Source organism: Emydura macquarii, unplaced genomic scaffold (genome assembly GCF_026122565.2).
Source record: "Emydura macquarii macquarii isolate MOO-44397 ecotype Brisbane River unplaced genomic scaffold, CSIRO-AGI_Emac_v2 contig_294, whole genome shotgun sequence".
In the NCBI taxonomy this organism is placed as follows: domain Eukaryota; kingdom Metazoa; phylum Chordata; order Testudines; family Chelidae; genus Emydura; species Emydura macquarii.
In genome coordinates, this window is record NW_027130431.1 from 112,549 (window position 1) to 132,506 (window position 19,958).

The following is a 19,958-nucleotide window of genomic DNA, read 5'->3' on the forward strand; positions in this document are numbered from 1 at the left end:
AAGGTGATGACGGGGGAGAAAGAAACACAAACAAATACAAACCCCTCCCCCGCCTCACATCATCATCACAAGAAGCGATTGCTGGCCAAGTAGCATCTAACATCACTGCAGAGAGCAGAGCAGTGAAAAAGGGCGGGAGGGCAGCGCTGCGCCAGCGTCCCGGTCTGTGTTCAAATGAACAGAGAAATCTCTGAATTTGCAGGACGTTTCCACAGCCAGGTTTATATCAGACTCAGCAGGTGCCAGTTTCTCCCTGACAATCCCTTCAGTGAGGCCCGTTGGTAGCAGCAGCTCATCCGCAGGACAAGTGCTGCGTGTCCGGACGCCTCAGCCAGAGCCGGGGAGCTGGGGACCCAGAGCCCAGAGCTCCCCCCCGCTGAATCCTGGAAAGAAGCTTTGTTTGAAGCCGTGTCTGTCTCTTCCCAGGGCCCTCAGTGTCTCTAGCACCCCCGGCCCCTTCGCCACGGAGAGTTGGCGCCATCAGCCCCCATTTCACTTACCGAGGCTGCGGCACCCGTTCCGCCCAGGGAGTCACGAAGCCACAGGGTGAGACCAGACTCCTCACCATTACTTGTTACGTGTGACTCCATTAACCGGGCCCAGCGCCCGGCCCCCCTGCCGCTTCCACCTGCATCAAAAAGGAGAAGGAAAGTACTGAACTAAACTAAAGTAACGGTTTGCTGTGTCTCTGGCTGACTGTGGCAGAGAGGAAACTCCTCTTAAAGAAACACCCCCAGTCACAGGGATGCAGGGACAGGCCTGATTCTCTGGCAGGGACGGTTTGATGTGGATGCCAGCGCAGGGGGTGTCACTGCCACCCCTGGAGCCTGCTCTGCCTGCTCTCCATGGATCACTATGTGCCCAATAATTCCCCTCTGCGCAGCACCAGCGAACACAGCTTTCTGCAGCTGAGAAAATAAAGCAGCAGCAGCAAAAAGCACCACAAAGTTTTCACCACCCTGCACCCGCCAGGGGGAGGGGCAGTGAGGGGTGTTGGGGGGAGGGGGCAGAGGCTGCTGGGGGAGGGGCAGTGGCAGGGGCTCCTGGGGGAGGGGCAGTGGCGAGAGGTGCTGGGGGGCACAGGTGTGGGTGCTGGGGGGGGCAGTAGAAGGGGGCACTGAGGAGAGGGAGGAGGGCTCAGGGCTGCTGGGCCGAGGGATGTTAGCAAGGAGGTCTCTGGCTCAGGGCGTTTGTCCAAATGGCAGTGATGATGCAGCATTTCCTCCCTTCCCTGTTCTGGAAGGAGCTGGGGATGGTGCAAGGGGAACTCACGTGGTTTGTATGAATCCAGCCAGTTGGCTCAGAGCCCAGAAACTGAGGGTTTTGCATCTTTTGTGCTTTACACTGAAGTTACAGCCTGAAGGAATCTCAGGGGCGCAGTGCGGCCAGGTGACCCTTTTACTAACTATACACAGCAGCACAGGTGGCCTGTGACAGACACACACTTGTCAGTTGAACAGTACAAGGCAGGAGGAATAAACTGTTTTTGGGGGGCTTTTGAATGGAATTTAAAATGGCAATCATGCAAATCATGCAAAGATAGGCTTACTAGAAATGACCACGTGCACATATATTTGCAACATCACAGAGTTTGCACTGAGTGACTTCAAATGAAGCCCACCTTTGCAAACTTCAAATGAAATAGCCTGATTAACGAACCCTACTGGAAAGATCAATAGGAAGAGGCTTGCAGCTCAGGTAACTGACAGAAACCTACAGTCAATGCCATGGACTGGAAGATTTATTTAGGCTTCTTAACTTTATTTCATTTCACTTCATGTCCAGTGAGCAGTGTTGTCCCTAGCTGTATAATCTGGAAGTGATTTACTGGAATTACAAAACCCATTTTTTATTTCAGCGTTTGCTGTTGCTGCTTTAGAAAATTATGCAGGAAAGATCGCACAAGGGGGCTAAAAAATGGAGTGGGGATGGGGACTCGATTTTTAAGCAGCTTGAATGGTTTCTTTTTTTAAAGAAATGCATGTGCCTATGACACCGTCTCTTCAGTGAAATGATTACTGCTCCATTACTCTATTGATACAATGTTGTGCATGCTAGTGTCCTATTTCTATACAGTAGCTTGAAATGTATTAGCTTATACTGTAGCTGTGGTGTATTCCTGTGACAAACTAGTCTTCACAATTTTTTTAAAGTTTTTTATTTTATTTTTTTCTTTTGGGGGTAAAGTTTGCTCTACCAAATTGATCGTAACAAACTGATCTGTTATGGATGTTGCTATAGTGACGTGCAATTATATATGATTTTGTTTTTTAAAAAAGGAAAAGCAAAAGAAACACTGGTGTTAGCTTAATCTTAATGTCTGGTGTATGTCCTGGTGAAATTATCACTATTCCAGTGTAGTTCCAGAGGGGTAGCCGTGTTAGTCTGTATACAGCAAAAACAACGAGAGTTCAGTGGCACTTTAAAGTTTGCCACAGAACTCTTGTTGTTTTCATTCCAGTGAGGAGAACAGTGACTATGTTCTTTGAATGAGCCGTTCTTTGTGCTTTTTGTCATGTTATGCAGTGAACTATTTTTCAGGTCTAATCAGTGATTATTTTTCCAACTCAGTGTTTCTGTAAGGAATTATTTCACTAATGGACCATTCTTAGCAGTTTTCCTCCATGTTGGAATACCATGAATGTGAGTCATTATATAGTCCTCCTACACTGAGAAAGTAAATTTATCATCTCCCTACAGCGCCAGGGCCCCTCACAAGGAGGCGAGTTCATTTTAATCCAATACATGCTGTGAGGGGATGGGGGGATTTTTTATGCTGTTTCACCTTCAGGAGCCCAGCTGACACTTCTCTGTCTCGATGCCCAGCCAAGTCCGAGAGAAGCTTTGCTGGGAGAGTTTGGCTACGTTTCCCAGAGTCTCTCCAGAGTCTCCCTCTCCTCCTCCTCTCTGCAGGAGCAACTACTCCTCTGCTAATGCTCCTCTCAGAGCCCCCTGGACTCTCTGAAACTCACACTCCACCGTCTCCTTCTCTCTGTGTGTCCCTTTGGGAATAGATACAAGGAATAGGAGAGAGAATCTCAGTGGGACGGTCCCATCCCCCTGCACGTTCATTTCGGGGCAGGAGGTTTGTCTATCTAACTGAAGCAGACTCAGCATCACACGCTACAGGCCAGATGCTGCCCTCCATTATCCACGACCTGCCCCTTGGAGCCAACGGGGCCAGGTCCCGGGGGTCACTGGCTATAGTCCCTGCTTTGTTCCCAGCAGGCAGGCAGAGGCCAGGCCTTTAGCCTTTGCCAGATGAGCGGCTGCAAAGAGGAAGGCATGTGAGTGAAGACAAAATAAATGTTAATTCCATTGCTAACAATCTGTTTAGAAGCATGTTGTTGAAATGTAAATTAACGTATTGACACCTTGTTACAGTAATAATATTTTATCAATGAGAACAAGCTCGCTTTTTTCCTTCCATATTTTACATTGAGATTTCACAGAGTAGAAATTCGGACAGGAGTGACTGATCCCCGTCCGTCACCGTCTGCTACCCCTGGGACAGGGGATGAGGAAAGATGATGGGCAGCAACATGTGATGGGGCAGCAGAAGACACGAGCTGTCTGTCCGTATTTCCTACCAGTATCACCCTGTGCCGGGAGCCGTTTGTTGCACTGCATCGGGGTGGGGCAAACACATGGGGAAGGGGGAAAAGCTGCCTGGGCTGCTTCCCATGAGCAGGTCCCATTCACGCAGCCTGGCCCCTCTCTCACACAGCCCTAGGGCTGGGCTCTCACCGCCCTTCCCTGGCCCAGCTATCGAATCCCCTCCCCCAGCTCTCCCCCCATCGCGCTGGGACCAGCTCCCCGCACAGGCTGAGGCAGCCGCGCAGAGCGGCCCATACAGCAGGGCCCCAGCGCTCTCACCCCTGCCCCCTGTGGCCATTTCACTCCCCACCATGGGCAGAGACTCCCCCAGGAAATGCCGGGACCTTCCCCTTGCTCACTGGGCTCCCCAGCAACTCCCCCCCCCATCATTTCGGCCAGGGGTTCTTTCTATTGGGGGCCTCTCTCGTTACAACCCACCCACCCCCCAGTCTTCCTCCCTTCTCCCACTCTCAGCATCCACCAGTGACATTGCCCCCACCCAACCCACACACACCCCGCCCTGCCCCCCGGCTGGCTCCTTCTAACCCCCTTCTGTGCCCCTCTCCCCTCCCCCATCTGACAGGCCTGGTGCTGGGAACTGAGGGCTGGGGAGTAGCGCTGGGAGGGGACAGTCTCTGCTGCGGGTGTCGCTGTCAAGGACAGAGATTCCCTCCGGCCTGGGCTGGAACTCAGCAGATGATCAGGGGAGCCGCGTTTTCCTCCCCATTACCGTAACCAGGATCGAAATAAGGATGAAGCGTCCCGGAGAAGGTGTCAGTGAAAGTGAAGAGCTGGGACCTGTCAGTCACATTGTAAAATGAGACCTCGCCCACCTCATAGTCCAGGAAAATCCCCACCCGGCTGGGCCTGACGGTCATGGGGAGGGAGGTTGGGGGGGCGGTGCAGGCCGCATATTCCCCATCCCACAGCCGCAGGACCCAGTATCCATTCCCAGGTGTGAGTGTGACCGTCCCCTTCCTGCTCACAGATTCCCTACAAACCCCCACCTCCCAGTCAGGCCTGTCTCCCACCTGCACCTCCCAGTAACGCCTCCCGCCCGGGAACCCCTCAGCACCCAGCACACAGGAACAACGATCAAATCTCTCAGGATTGTCGGGCAGATCCTGGCATGTGTCTCCGCATCTCACACGTTTCCGATCCTCAGACAGGACGAGCCAGGGATTTGCCGTGTCTGGATCCAGAGTCACGTCCACTGGGGAGAGAGTCACAGAGTCAGGGCCGGGGCAGGGGCTGGTCACGGGGATCAAAGGGAAATTAACCTGCGTCCCCGTTAATCACTGGGGGGGGGTTGTTGCCCATTAAGGGGAGTCAGGGCCCCTCTGCCCATGGGAGCGAACTTGAGGGAAAGGAGAGCAGCAGCGAGGGAGGGGTGGGGTGGGAAGGTGTCAGCGGGGACAGGGCAGGGGAGGGCAGCCCAGGGGCAGGGGAGGGGACAGGCTGATTCTGGGAGAGGCAGAGGAAGGGCAGAGGGGAGGGGCAGGCACAAGGGCAGTGGGGGGAAGGGAAGGAGCAGGCACCAGGAGGACAGACGGGGGTGAGGCAACAGGGTGGGTGGGCTCCAAGAGGCAGGAGAATGAGGAGAGGGGGGCTCTAGGGGGGGCAGAGGGGAGTGAATAGGAGGGTCAGGTGCCAGGGTGGGGGGAGGAGGAGTGGGGCAGGTGCCAGGAGCAGCGGGGGAGGGAACAGGCAGGCACCAGGGGCACAGAGTGAGGCAGGAGCCCAGGACAGCGGGGGTGTCTAGGGCAGGGGTGATCACCGGAGGGCAGAGTGAGGGCTGGTGCCAGGGGGCAGAGTGGGGTGATGGGAGGGGCGGGTGTCAGGGGTTTAAGGGGAAGAGGAGCCCCAGGGAGGCAGAGGGGGAGTGAAAGGGGGGCTGGCCCCAGAGGACTAGAGGGGAGCGGGGGAAGGGGCATCCCCCAGTGTCAGAGGGGTCGCGTGGGGACTGGGGGGCACCAACTGGGCCAAGGATGGGGCGGGGGAAGGTGCAGGTGACAAGGGGACAAAGGGGTGAGGGGTGGAGCAGGCACCAGAGAGGCATGGGGGGAATGAGGGGTGTGGTGGGCACTAAAAGGGAGCTGGGGGGAGGGAAGGGGCAGACATCAAAAGGCAGAGGGGGAGGGTAGAGGTGGGTGCCAGAGTCACAGGGGAGTGAGGAAGGGGCAGGCACCAGAAGAGCTGAGGGGGGCTAGTGGAGGGGTGGAGACAAGGAGGGGCACAGAGGCGAGGGGCAGGAGCCGGGGGAAATGTGGGGTGAGGAAGCAGATAAGCACAGGGGGCTCAGAAGAGACGGGTGCGAAGGACAGGCCCTAGGGAGGCACACACGGTCTCCGAGCCACTCCCCGAGCACCAGACGCGGGTCTCTGGGATCAGAGCAAAGGGAGTCGATTGGCACTGCCCAGTTGGGGGCTGGTGGGGTGGCTGGAAGGAAAGGGTTAATCCCAGGACGGTGGCACTTTGCTGCCTGCCCCGGGCTGGTCTCTGGGTGCAGCACAGGGCGTGTGTCTCTGAGCAGGTCCCTGCCCACTCGCCCCAGACACGGATAATGCAGGTGCCAAGGGAAGGAGCCGCCCCAGCAGCGCCGCACTGGTCCCAGCACGAGCTGAGCCGGCGAGCACAGCAGCAGAGGCAGCGGCAGAGGGGGGGGAGGGGGCTCAGCCATCAGAGCAGCAGCGTCCCCACCTGCAGGAGGGGTCAGTGCAGGGCAACAGGCCGGGCTGGGTCAGGGGCTGGGAGCTCTGGCAGCGAGCGCGGCGCCAGCACCAACGGCCCTGCTGGACACCCTGGGCCTGGCCAGCCTGGGGCAGCCAGCAAGTCTCTCAGGGCCTGGGACTCTGCCCGGGAGGGGGTGACAGGTTGGGGTGCCCTGCCCAGGACAGGTGACAGGGGGAGGGGACAGGATGCTCCCCAGGGGTCAGTGAGTCCCTAGGAGGAGGCACCGGGAAGACGAGCTCAGGATCCCAACAGGCTCATGGGCCGGGCTGAGAACTGGCCGGAGCCCAGCCGTGCCGGGGCCGGTGGGAGGGGAGCCGGGATGTGCTGACTCTGGCCGGTCACAGGGAGGGAGCCAAGGTTTCGGGCACTACAGGGCGCTGGTGCCAGGAGCAGCTGCAGGGAGTGAATCTCTGCCAGGGGAGGGGCTGGAGTCACTGACACAGGTTTGGCCTCAGTTACCTGCAAATCCTTGGGCTCTTCTGAGTCCTGGAACAAACCAGCAGAGAGAGAGAGGTGAGAATTCACACCGCAGGGGCACCCAGAGCGGGGTCCAGTGCAGCGGGGGCAGACCCTGCTGTCCTGATGCAAACAGCCCTGATGGTGCAGCAGCCGCTCTAGCCAGGTACATGGGCCTGTTCCCACCGCACCCAGCTCTGCACCGTCTCACAACAGCCCAGGGCTGGACAGGTTCTGACTGTTTTGTATTTTCTGGCCCATCTTCTTCTCCCACGTTCACCTGCTGGGTTTCTCTCCTGTGCAGATCACTGCACACCCGCCCAGCCCAGGGGCTGCTCCATACAGGGGAACAGGCTCCCAGCAGCTGCTGTGCCCTGCTGTAAGGTCTGAGGCCTTGTTTTTTGGCTAAGCAGTAACAGCCATAGTAGGGGAGACAGCAGCCATAAGCTAAGCAGCATGCAGTCACATCTTCACCCTCCTGACATTACATCCAGACAATGGAGTATCGGGCTGTTAAGAAGGTGCTACTGTCCTAATAGTACTGACCACCACCAGATAAAGAAACAGATCTTAAGATGCTTAAAGAAAACGTTGTTTGATAGCATCTGTCTGGCAAGGAATCACTTATCGACAGTTGTGGTTGTAAACTCTACACTTCTTATTGTTTTGTCTGTATGGGACCCACTTCTCTATTGTGTATTGAATGATTTCTGTTTGCTTCTTTGATTGTTTCTGGCTGTTGCATAACTAAGAGAACTGAATGTGGTTAATTAAGGTGGTCAGGTTTGATTGGTTAAAGAATTATTTTGCAATATGTTAGGATTGGTCAAAGATTTATTTTGTAATATGATTGGTTACGGTGTAGCTAAGCAGGACTCATGTTTCACTATAAAAACTGGGGTTCAAGAGGCAGAGCAGCTGGAAGAAGAAAAGGGGAACAAGAAAAATAAGAAGGAAAGACCTGAAGGAAGAAGAAGAATCCACCTCCACAAGACCGCCCAAGATCAGACCTGCTAGAATCCTCTGCACAACCCTGACATGCAGCAACCAGAATCCAGATGAGATTGACCTTGCCTGGCTAAGAGGGAAAGTCTGCCTGCCTGATGAGGATTGGTGAGCACAGCCCTGTGTGCTTAGCATGTGTACTATGTTTGGTAATTATTAATAAATAGAGAATAGGGATATTACTGTGTAAGGCTCCTTCACAGGTAAAAGATCCTGCAAACCTGCAGAGAATTATGCTCAGAGCCCTATGGATTGGGAAAGGGTGACCCTGAGCCTAGAGTGTGAATTGGGTAAGGGTAGGTGCCTTTCCCTGGAGCCCTACAGACCTGGAAACGGTCTGGTGCTCTAGTGTGTGGGTAACACTGCCCTAGGAACAGCTACTCAGGATACTCACCTATCTCTGCAGCCAGCCCCTCTGCAAGGAAAGAGAAAAAGAAAAATCAATAATGAGTCCCAGTCCCTGTATCACCAGTGCTAACAATCATTCGATCACAGCTTCCAAATGATACGATGTCAGTGAGAGAAGAGGCACTAAGAACTTGCCCACACTTAAACCGCTTAAGTGGTATTGCTGCAGCTGCCTCACTGTAGCACTTCAGTGTAAATGCTCCCTATGCCGAGGGAGGGGTTCTCCCATCGGTGCAGTTACCCCACGTCCCTGAGAGGCAGGGACACAGGTTGGCTTAACTACGCCACTTAGGGGTGTGCATTTTTCATGCCTCTGTGAGACAGTTCTGCTGATCTGATTTTCTGGTGCTGACCAGGCCTAAGGCCCAAGAAGCAGCTTTTCACTGGATTTAGACACCTAAAGGTGCAGACAGACACCTAGGGAGATTTGTCCAAGTGTTGAAGCAGCTCAGACACTTCACTCCTATTGAAATCAATGGGAGATAGGTGCTTAACCTGCTCTGGGGTGTTTGAAAATCCCACCACACACCTAAATACCTCTGAAAATCTGGCCTAAGGTGCTCAAACACTAGGGCCAGATGCTCAGCTGGTGTAAATCAGCAAAGCTCCACTGACACCAGGGAGCTGACAACCTGGCCTGAGTCTGTCTGTGATAACGTGTCTCACGCTGACCAGCTACCAACGTTCCCAAGAAATATCCCGCTTGTCCCTCTGCCCACGTAGGGCACATTGGAGGGAGACTCTCGTTTCCCAGCAGGAGGGCGCTGCCGCAGGGGTAGTTGCAGCGGGGAAGGCACTTTCACACCAAGCTCCTGTTCTCAGCCATCGATGTCTTTATGGGAAATCTGCCTTTCTGCTCAGAACAGCTTCCCTGGAGCTCAGAAATCCACCAACCCCCTGCTCCCCTCCTCCAAACAGAGACAATCACAGCCCAGCAGCATGGCTGTCAGGAGCCAGGACACGGGCAGCCAAGCACAGCGATCAGAGCAGGCGTCAGGTGCTGAGAAATGGAACCAAGGGCCAGAACCAGAAGCCGAATGCCTGAGCAGAGGGTCAAACCAGAACCAGAGCCAGGAATGGGAGCTGAGAGTTAGAACTAGGTTATCTGGGTCAAGGAAGGCAGGAGCAGGGCTGGGTCCAAGGCAGAAGCAAGACTGGGACAGGGCTGGAACAAGGCAATGAAGCAAGAACAAGGGAGGGTCTAACCCAGCAGCAGGTCAGGGAATTACATTTGTACCAAGGCAGCCTCCAGGAGTTTCCCCTAGGCCTTAAACAGCTTGCCTGGGCCAAGGGTGGGTGGCCCTGCCAGCCAGGGCCTCTGGGCAGGACCCAGGACATCCAGGGGTGCTTGGCCCCACAAGCTCACAGCCCATCAATGGCTGCCCCACCAGCAGTGCTGGCTGAGGCTGTGGATGCAGTAATTGCTCACTGACCCCCAGACCCAGATTCTCGCCCTGTGGATCCTCGTGGCAGCTCCATGTTCAACCTCAGCTGGCTGAACTGCAGATCTAGAGCAGTGAGCAGCAAATCGGAGCCTGAGAAATACCCAGAAATTCTGAACAGCAGCAGCTGCAGGAGAGTCAGCCCCTGAGCTCAGCTGGCCAGGCCAGAGCGGCAGTGACTGCGAGTGATCTGCCCCGCTCGGTATGAACACTCAGGGACTGACAATAACCCAAACAACGGGGGCCTCCCTCCTGCAGTCTCAGCTCTGCAGCTTCCCCGTGGGAGTCCCCCACCTGTCCCTGCCCGGACACTGTAAGAGAGAAACCCTCGGAGCGTCCCTTACCCAGGAATCCCGTCACAGCCCCCTGGAGATTGTTCTCTCGAGGGAAATCCCGGATTCTTTTTTCCAGCTCAGGGGATTTGGGCACCGGATGTGGAGACGTCGCCTTCTCTCCCCTGCAGAGACACGAGTGTGTTTATTCCTCTCCCACCTCGACCTTCGGTCCCTGCTGCCCAAAGCCAGAAAGGGGAGCGGGTGGGAGCTGGGGCCACAGGCAGAGCTAACAGGGCCGTGACCTCTGCTGCCCAGGGAATTTAGTGCCTGCACAATCTGCTGGGGCCCAGCCTGGGGACTAGCAGCCTCTCTCCGTCCAGACAGAAAACACAGCCTGGGCAGCCCCAGCCCCAGCTCCCCTCACACCCAGCCCGGCCCGGCCCACGTTCCCCACCAGGACCTGGAGGGGCCACTCCCAGGACTGAGAGAGGGGCCCATTCTCCAGGCCCAGCCGCTCCTCAGTGTCTCCTCTCAGCCTCCAAGGGGCCTGGTCGCTCCCCATGAGGTGGGGGGTTCTGGGACGTGGAAACAGACCCTCTGAGCTGTGAACTGGGACACTCGGCTCTTTCCCCACAGGCCCCTAGGCCCCCCTCACATGGGACAGGCTTTGTGTCATGACAGAGCTGGGGCCAGGTCCTAGCTTGGCCCTCGGGGTGACAGGCCCCAGCCCCAGTAATGATGCCCTGAGCTATCCCGGCCCCAGGGAGGGTTCTCTAACCCACAGCTGTGGGGCCATCCCCTCCCCCGGATTGGTCAAAAAGACACAGCTCCAGCCGCCCCAGGGCGATGGGGAAGGAGGAGGGCTGGATACAGAGGATGAGACCGTCCCACTGTCGGGGATCTGGGGGCTGGATCTGTAGTCGGGTCTCTGAGCCTCTTCCCAGCACGACGGGGTGTGAGGGGCAGACGAGCCCGGACATACCTGCTCATGGCACTTCTGACACCCTAGAGGGGAACAAGAGACAGAGCAGAGAGTCAGTGCCCACGGCCCAGCCCAGCCACTGCTCCAGACGGGTCACTCTGCTCCCACAGCCCCAGCCCCACCGGCTGCTCCCCAGTGCGGTGGAGGCACTAAAGGGCTGTGCTAGTGCGAGCAGAGCCCCTTTCCCACCAGCTGCTCTGCAGGGATGGCCAGGCCCCTGAGCTGAGCCCTGGGGCCGGAGAAGCCTTTCACCAGCCTCCCCAATGGCCCAAACTGCTGTCCCTCTGCAGACTTGGGGCCCCTGGCCCTGAAGACACCCCAGACCGTGCTCTCTGCACTGAGTTACCCTGTGAGCCCCTGCGCTGGGCTCTGGGGGCGTCTGACACTGTCTCACCTGCAGGAATTCATGCGCCGGCTGCTGACACTTCCCCTCCAGCTCCGTGATCAGGGCGCTGAGCCGGGAAATCTCCTCACACAGCTGGGTGATGTTTTTCTCCCTCCTCCTCCCAATCTCCTCATCCAGCTCCCCCAGCCGGGCCAGCAGGAGGCGCTCTTGTTCAGCCAGGAACTGGCGCAGCTGCTCAACCTCGGACACCACCAGCTGCCTCTCCACTTCCGTCTGCCTCTGTGGGGCACAGAGAGATGCAGAGGCAGGGCAGGGTGGGGACACGGGGAGAGCGGGGGATCATGGGAAATGGCACAAAGCCTTGTCCAGGCTGCACAGAGCGTTTCATGTCACTTCTCTGCCAGTAGAACTGTGTCTACACCAGGGCTCTGGCCAGGAGTAAAAAATGTCACCAAAAATCATCCCCCCAAACCCCATCACGGTACCAGCAACAGATTTCAGTGTAGACCAGGCCTTGGCAAACGCTGCTGCCCAAACCACCCGATGGCGTCACTGGAAATGTCTGACACTCAAACCCTGGGATCAGCAAAAATCTCCTTCCAGCCTCACCCTGACCCCCTGCGACACCTGTGCACATTCAGCAGTTCTAGTCTCCTCTCACCCCCAGTGCTACAGAGGCAGAGCCAGAGGCTGCTCCCAGCTACCCTGTGTGACCGCCTGACTTCAGCGGGAATTAACACCAGGATCACAGAGCATCTGACCCTAACCCCACTGACTTCAGTGGGGTCACTCCTGGTTTACATCCGGTACCTGAGAGCAGAGTCTGCCCCGCGCTGTTTAAAATGCCCTAAAATCCCTCACTGCATCGACCCTGGAAATCCTTCACCCTCCTGAATTACAGACACCAAACAGGGCAGAGATTCCCCCTGCTGCTGTCGCTGGCGCCCCTGTGCAAACCTCCTGGGCGGGGCAGGGCACCTACCAGGAGCCTCTCGCTCTCCTTGTCCCAGTCGGATTTCAGGCACTGGAGCTCTTCTCTCTCTTCCTTCAGACGCTGCAGGCGGATCAGGATTTGCTCCTGCAAACACAGACAAGGGCTCTGGGGGCTGGTTCGGGTCCTTGCTTTGTGCCCTGTGATTGTCACTGAGCAGAGGCTGGGGAACCACGTCCCCTTCTCCAACCCACTGAAAAGTGACTGACCCCAGCTCCAAGGTAACTCTCTGGGCAGAGCTGCTGGGCCCGGCCCAGGTCCTCCCCAGCACCGTCAGCCCCAGGAACGTTCTTTGGTCCCGGGATTGGGCACTTCCCAGGTTCCAATCCAGGGCTGGTCAGACCCAGGCCAGGGGCTCTGTGAGTGCAGAGAGGCTGGGCCTGTAACTCCCAGCCATGGCAATAACTGCGCCCTACCCTGTACTCCTGGGTAGCCTCCTCGATGGGAAACACGGTGTGAGCGCGGTGAGCCCGGGACTCTCTGCAGATCACGCAAATGGGGGTTTGATCCTCCTCACAGAAGAGTTTCAGAGCCTCCTGGTGTCTCTCACACACTCTCCCCCTCTCGGGCTCCGGCACTGCCTCCAGCCTTGGTCGTTTCACTAACTGCACCACGTTGCCCAGCTGCCTGTTGGGCCGCAGGTGTCTCTGCTGGGCGGGTTCTCGGCACTGGGGGCAGGGGAAGTTTGGCTCCGACTCCCGCCAGCACTGGCTGATGCAGGCTCGGCAGAAGTTGTGCCCACACTCAGTCATCATCGGATCTGTGAAATACTCCAGGCAGTAGAAGCAAGTCACTTCGTCCTGGAAGCTCCGGGGCAGCTCCCCGGCAGCAGCCATGGCTCCTCTGCTCTGGCCGGGAAACAGCCGCTGCGGGTTAGTTTCACTTTCCTGAGCTCAGAGAAGCTGGTGCTGGCTGGGGCGTTTCCCTTCCTGCTGTTCCCAGCGGGCCCGGGCTGAGCTGCACTGAGTCACCACCAGTGTCACAGCCCCGGGGCAGGGCAGACAGAGCCAGAGCCAGGGGAGTTGTTGGGTGCGGCTTTGGTTTGTCATGTTATATTTTTATTACATTTTTAAATAGCTACAAACACAAACAGAACAAACAGACATAACCAATGGCACCTAAACTTCTCATAACACATTAACACCTCACAATATGAGAACCATTTGCTACCTAACCTTAGATACATTTGAAAGATATCTATAATATGAGGAGTAAAATGTAAATCACTTATTTGTATTACACAATTTAGAAAAAACAAAATTTGCTTCCAAAAATCCAACTAGTCAAAGAAAAATTAAGTTAAAATAACAAATGGAGGGAAAGTTCAGAGGAAGGAGATAGAGACAGGGCAGGAAGAAAGTGGGTGCAGAGCAGGGGGAGGGAAGGTTGCCCCCATATATTAAATAGGATCATTGAGATACTGCCAGGAAAACTTCCCAGAGCTCTGAGAATTTTTCTGGTGTGTTTCTGGGATGGTTTTCAATTCTTTCCATGGTCGCCAAGCTTACAAAAATTAATTCTGCAGTTCAGTTCTGCGGGTGTAGGAGCAGGCCCAGAGTCTATGAATTAAGTTAACACCTGCTCAGTCACAGCCCTGACATTTGTCTGATTTAGCACCATCAGTTTTGAACAGCTGGCGAGGGGTCCCATGCATTCTCCATAGGATTGTCAGCCGGATTAATCTTAAACAGAGATCCAAGGAGCAGTTCAGAGCAGTGCCTAAAATTTGTTTCCATTGGATAGCAAAGAATCATTGGCCTAGTTCCTCCTCCTATTTCTTTTCTAAGGAATCTGTGTTTAATTCAAATTTGCTGACCGAGTGTTGTCATAGGCCTTGACGATCTGGGTAACATTTGGAGAAATGAAAACAGTTCAGCTGGGTCGGGGTAGCACAGTCATTGGTCAAACAGCTGGAGATGGCATGTTTAAGCTGGATACATTGTTAGGCTGATAGAAACACATGGGATGTTTTTCAGGGGACAAGGCAATGTGCCACATTTATTATGAAAAAGCACAATTGCATTCATAACTCATAATTGATACCTGACACACACACACACACACACACAAATGTTCTGCAGCTAATCGTGTATTATTCCCAGTCTTGCCTATAGCTTGTGATCCCAGCTGGAGTTCGTAGCTGGTGTTTGCAGTTCGTGGCAGGTAACTGGCCAGGGAAGCCGGGCAGGAGGAGGAGCAGGGTCTCTGTTGGGTACACACCGATGCTCTTTGACGTTGCTATGCAGAATGTTACCCAGATCTTTTCATTTTCACCCATCTTTTTATATGTTTTAGTTTTAAGGTGAGTCTATGGATCCTGCAGTATCATGCTGCCTCAGGGTTCGGTGTGACCGTTGATCACCAGTCAGTTACAGACGTGACTTTTATCTTATAATGTTTTTTTGGTTTTTTCTAGAGTGGATTCTTCTTGCTTTTCCAGGGTGTTGTCTGTTTTTTTCAGCCATCAAGGTGGTACTGGCGTTTGTACTCTACCATCAGGACAGGCTGGGGCTGGAGACTGATGCCTTCACTCATACTCATTTACATATTTAAATGAAATTTTACACGCCTTAATGAATTTTCAGCAAGACTTAGACTAGTTAATACAAAATGGAGTATACTTCTTCAAAATGGAGTTTCAGTTACAATCTGGAGCCATGTCAGACGTTGGTTAGAATGTTATAGAACAAACAATTAAACAGAGTTACTTTAATTACAAGAAAACAGCAAAAGTCCTGTGGCACCTTAAAGACTAACAAATTTATTTGGGCAGAAGCTTTCGTGGGCATTGTGTCTACCCCGGTCTGTACTAGCTCAGCAATCTGGTGCTCCTGCCCCTGCACAATATTGTTATGTAAAGATTTTACCACACTAGCCGTATTTTTCAGTGCGTGTAGATTCACTGAATTTTGGATTCCCGTGTCTGCTCCCAGACCCCCCACTATGGTATCAGTTATATCCCACCGCTGGCGGGAGGGGGAATGTTCCCACTGTAGAGAGTTGAACCAAGCATTAAACAAAGGAGTGCTATCAGGTGTACTCTTGGGCTGGGTTAATGTTAAATTATTCTTAGTCCAGTTAACTGTGATAGGCAGGGTTATGATTAGTGGTGCCATTTGCACTTCAACAGGGGGTTGCATTTTGAATAAATGCGGGAGGGGGACCTCCTGGGGCTCAAGGCCATTTAAAAACAGCATCATCACATTGCCTACAAAAATAGCCTTATTTACCCATACTGTTACTGTACAAGTTCCTGGGGGCCCTGGTTTGAAAGGTGGTAACGAGGGAGGATGGGGTGGCAATGTGGGTTCACATTTGATACTGGTCCAATAGGAGTGCTTACTTTGATTGCAGTTATGGTCGTTGGGAGTGATGTTCACCCAGGCCTGAAGGGTAACTAAAGCAAAGGGCCCACGCAGTGGATTGTTGGGTGCTGATTTTATTTGGATTTGGTTTCAAGTGGTAAAGTTAAACCGCTGGACTCCCCAATGCGCATCAGGTGTTATTAAGCCAAATAATCCTGCTAATAATTTCAAAAACAGCACCTGCCTCCTTTTCCTTAGTTAGCTTCCATGGAGGTTCTTCTGTAAAAACACTTGTGCAGGAAAAGAAAAAGATTTGGGTTAGGAAACCACCGTGCCGAGGGCTTTCACAAAGGCTGAAACAGTCCCAGTACGGCTGTTCAGAATCTAGACCACCGGACGTCATGCAGAACCCGATTTTTTGTGGATACTTGAAATGATTAAGCATATGTTAGATAAAAGAACAATTTTATCTGTAACACATGGACCCATTTAAGTTTCCCGTCTTCAGCCAATATTTCAATATTTCAATGATGCACCATAAAAAAGGAGACTCTGGCCCCAGAGGCTCCAATTGAACACCGCTCCCCTCTGCAGCTCAATAAACGACTATTTCCTGTTACCCATTTTACTGCATTTTTTCCCCCTTAATTGTTAAATACTATTTTTCTCTCTCATTGTCACCAGGCTGAGCCTATTTTCTTGGAGAAAAATGTGGCCACAGAAAAGAACAGCCAATAAAATTACACTGTTCGTTTCTCTGTGCTCCTTTCTCTTCACTTACCTGGGGTTTGCCTGAGGCTGACCTGGCACCTGGTTCAGGCTGGACTATGATGTCGGACTCAAAAGCAGTCGAACTCCCAGTGTCCCTGTAGCATCACTCGGGTCAGCCCAAGGCCTGTTGTTACTTTCGTACATTCCCATTTTCAGGGCCGGGATGGCGGAAACCCAGAGGGGATTTAGCAGAGGAGGCAGAACTGTGTGAGCTCAGTGCAGTGTCCAGCTGTAACAATAGCCCAGGGGTTGCTGGGACCCTAACAATGCGCAGTGCCATAAACGGGATGAGATGTGCACCAGGGCCAGATCCAACGGCCAATGGGGCTCTGAGCATTGACTGCAGGGGGCACCGGGTCAGGCTCCAAGGCCCAGAGAGTCTCAGACAGGTGAGAACTAACAGATAGAAACGTCAGGCTGGAAGAGCCCTCGAGAAGTCACCAAGTCCAGCTCCCTGCACTGAGACAGGGCCCAGTAAACCTGACTGTCCGGGCTTTACCTGGTCTCTGCGTGGGTTGGGGGTTGGGCAACCTCAGACCATGCTTCATTGTGCTGCTAAGACGAGGTGATCCTGGCCAAGTGGAGGGTAGCAGAGAACAGAGGGAGTGTCTAAGCCAGCCAGGAGCGAGGGCTATCCAGCATGCTCTTGAAAACCTCCAGTGAAGGAGTTTCCTAGAACAACCCTTGCCATTGTCCCACTGTTCTTATGGCTAGGAAGTTTTTCCTGGGATTTAATCTAGATCTGCTGTGCTGTAGTTTGAAGCCATCGCCTCTTGTCCTGCTGTCTGTCACATGAGAGAACATCTATTGTCCATCTTTTTTATGGCAGCCTTTCAAGCATTTGAAGACCTCTCTCATGTCCCTCCTTAATCTCCTCTTTTCCAAACATACCCCGGCCCTTCAGCCTTTGCTGACATGGCTTGCAGCATTCCAGCCCTTTCATCATCTTTGTCACTCGCCTCTGGATCCTTTCCAGTTTCTCTACAGCCTTTCTATGCACTGGTGACCAAAACTGGACACAGGACTCCAGCTGAGGCCTAACCAGCGCCGAGCAGAGGGGTACTATCACTTCCTGTGACGTGCATGCCATGCCTCTGGTAATGCAACCTAAAACTGCATTTGCCTTTTTTGCAGCACCCTCGCGTGGCTGACTCATGGTGAGGTTGGGATCCACCACAGCTCCCAGATCCTTCTCAGCAGTGCTGCTGCCTGCCAGTTATCCCCGTTCTGTATTTGTGCATTTGGGGTTCAAGCTTGCTAGAAAGGGGTCAGGCAGAGGCAGCCGGTCCAGTGGGCAGAGCAGGAGCTCTCTGGCCCTATTTACAGCTGAGCTAATGGCTACCTGCCCTGTCATGTTTCCCCCGATATGCTGTGATGGACGTGTCTGTCCCCAGGAGCTCAATAATTCCCTCTAGTACCTTCCCTCCCCTAAAAACAGCTCCCCTGTCCACGTGTTTGCCTGGGCCCCCTGGGACTCTGAGCATTGACTGCAGCGGGTGCGGGGTCAGGCTCCAAGGCCCAGACAGTCTCAGACAGGCGAGAATAGAAACGTCGGGCTGGAAGGGCCCTCCGGGGAGTTCAGGAGGGGCAAGTGGTGGTGCGTTACTCTGAGGTGGGGTTAGTGATGAAGGAGCCGGCCTGGGCCATAGAACTGTCACCACATTGGTTTATTCCCCCACTGGCTGTTACTGGTTATCAGTATCAGTGACTGGTACATAGCACCCAGGAGCCCCCATCACAGACGTGTAACAAAGAGACGTGCCCGGCCCAGAGAGCTACAATCTACACCACAGAGGCAAAGTGAGTGACAGGGACTCCCAGTGCAGCTGTGGGCAGGGAGGATGAGGAAACAATAAACCGAACTGGACGGTGCGTGCTGACCACACTGATTTTTCTGTCCTTAGGAGCAGAGAAAACCAGGCCCCAGCCCTAGAAAATAACAGAATGTTCTTGTTGGTTCCAGTCACTGTGTAATGATCAAATGCGAACACAAAATCGAAAGTGAGCGTAAAGACAGGCCAGTGGGACATTCGTTGTTCCCTGGGACGCCCTGTGCTAGTCTCAGACCCTCAAACTCTTGGATTTTCTTTCCTATCTTCCTCCCACATTTTTAAGGACCTGCAGGACAGCCTCTGCGGGTGGGTGCACTTTACTCACAGCCTGCTTCGTGTGGTATTATTCCTAATGTTTCTCCAGAAGTGAGACTTTGGACGATCCCAGCCCTGCCAGAATTAATAGATTCATAGATTTTAAAACCTGAAGGACCCTTAGATTTATTCTGACCCCCTTGTAACACAGGCCAGTGAATTTCACCTAGTTCCTGAGTCCAATAACCTGTGTGACCCGTCCATGCCTAGGATAGCCACCTGAAAATGCCAAGGTCAGGGCAAGCTGCAAAAGGAGAGCAGATTCTCCCAGCACTGGTGGGTGACACTGAAGTCAGACTTTCCAACCAGCCACAGACAATGCTTCTGATTCCCCACACTAGTTATCAAGAAGCTAACACAAAAATATACACAGCCCCCTTTACTGTATTTCAGTCTCTGGCTCCCAATCAGCCACTAGGTCCAGTAAAAAGAGAAAAGTTATTTACAATTCTATGCTCTTTATCAAAAAGGTTCTCCTGACCCGCAAGGATCAGCCACAGCACCAGATCAATGGAAGTTTGGATCATACCCAAAATACCATGCTGCCAGCCAATCCTTTAGTAACTAAAACTAAAGGTTTATTATAAAAGGAAAGAAATGAACTATAAGAGAAGTGTTAAATGATCAAAGCAATCACATACATACAAATGATTGGAAAGTCCATTTATATCAGGTTTATACTAGAATTGTGGAATTTGCAGGCTTGTATAGTCCCTCTGGTGTACATCCAGTACCTGGATGGGTCTCAGTCCTTTGATTCACAGCTTCAATTGTAGATGAATTGATCCAGAGGAATGAAGGCTAAATAGTCCATGTGCAGAGTTTGTTCAAATTCTCCCATGAGAATTAGCAGGGTGAGTCCAGGCTGGTGCTGGGATTTCAATCTTGCGATCCAAATTTTCCCTGACAAGCTTGGACAGATTTGAGATAAAAAGGATCAGTCCCCTAGTCTTTTATAGATCCATGCAGGCTGACCGATACTTTCTTGACAGCAGGTATCTCCTTAAACAATTAATAGATGATTACTTGGGACTCTGAAGTACCATCTCCCATGTCCTGTGCACACTGGTAACTAGTTACATTAGCACAAGGTAATTGGCCGTTTACAACCATTCACAGGTATTCACTACTTAAACTTCAAAGAGAAACACAAACAATAGTATTGTTACATTCAAAGTTCCATCTGAATGTTCATATGTTCCTTTTGAACTCTTAATCAATAGAACAGTGACAGACAGGAAAGCAGTTCATCTACATCGCTAACCTCTGACAAGAGATACGTAAATAACAGCAAATAACTACCAGCAATACACCTGCATATCAAAGATTTAGTCTATTTATAAGGAATGACCCTCACTACTAGTGTATTTTCCTATAATATATCTTGAACAGTCAGAGCTGGGCCATGCAACTTGCAAAGTTGCTTGACTGTTTCGGTCCTAATGTCACAACCTGTGTTTGACTAAAGCCTCTTTTCAGAGAGGCACCAATCTGGACTGG

At 53.0% G+C, this 19,958-nt stretch overlaps 1 protein-coding gene across 1 annotated transcript in view; it reads right to left on the minus strand.

The window, feature by feature from the left end:
- The window catches only part of LOC137153874 (uncharacterized), a 93,901-nt gene extending 80,830 nt beyond the window's left edge, over positions 1-13,071 (minus strand). Inside the window, exons 1-7 of the mRNA XM_067549694.1 lie at positions 12,652-13,071; positions 12,227-12,322; positions 11,293-11,523; positions 10,899-10,921; positions 9,986-10,098; positions 8,186-8,206; positions 4,328-4,810 (exon numbers count right to left, since the gene is read on the minus strand). Coding sequence (XP_067405795.1) covers positions 4,328-4,810; positions 8,186-8,206; positions 9,986-10,098; positions 10,899-10,921; positions 11,293-11,523; positions 12,227-12,322; positions 12,652-13,071 — 1,387 coding nt within the window. The remainder of the gene's footprint in view (positions 1-4,327; positions 4,811-8,185; positions 8,207-9,985; positions 10,099-10,898; positions 10,922-11,292; positions 11,524-12,226; positions 12,323-12,651) is intronic.
- Between the last annotated feature and the right edge of the window lie 6,887 nt (positions 13,072-19,958).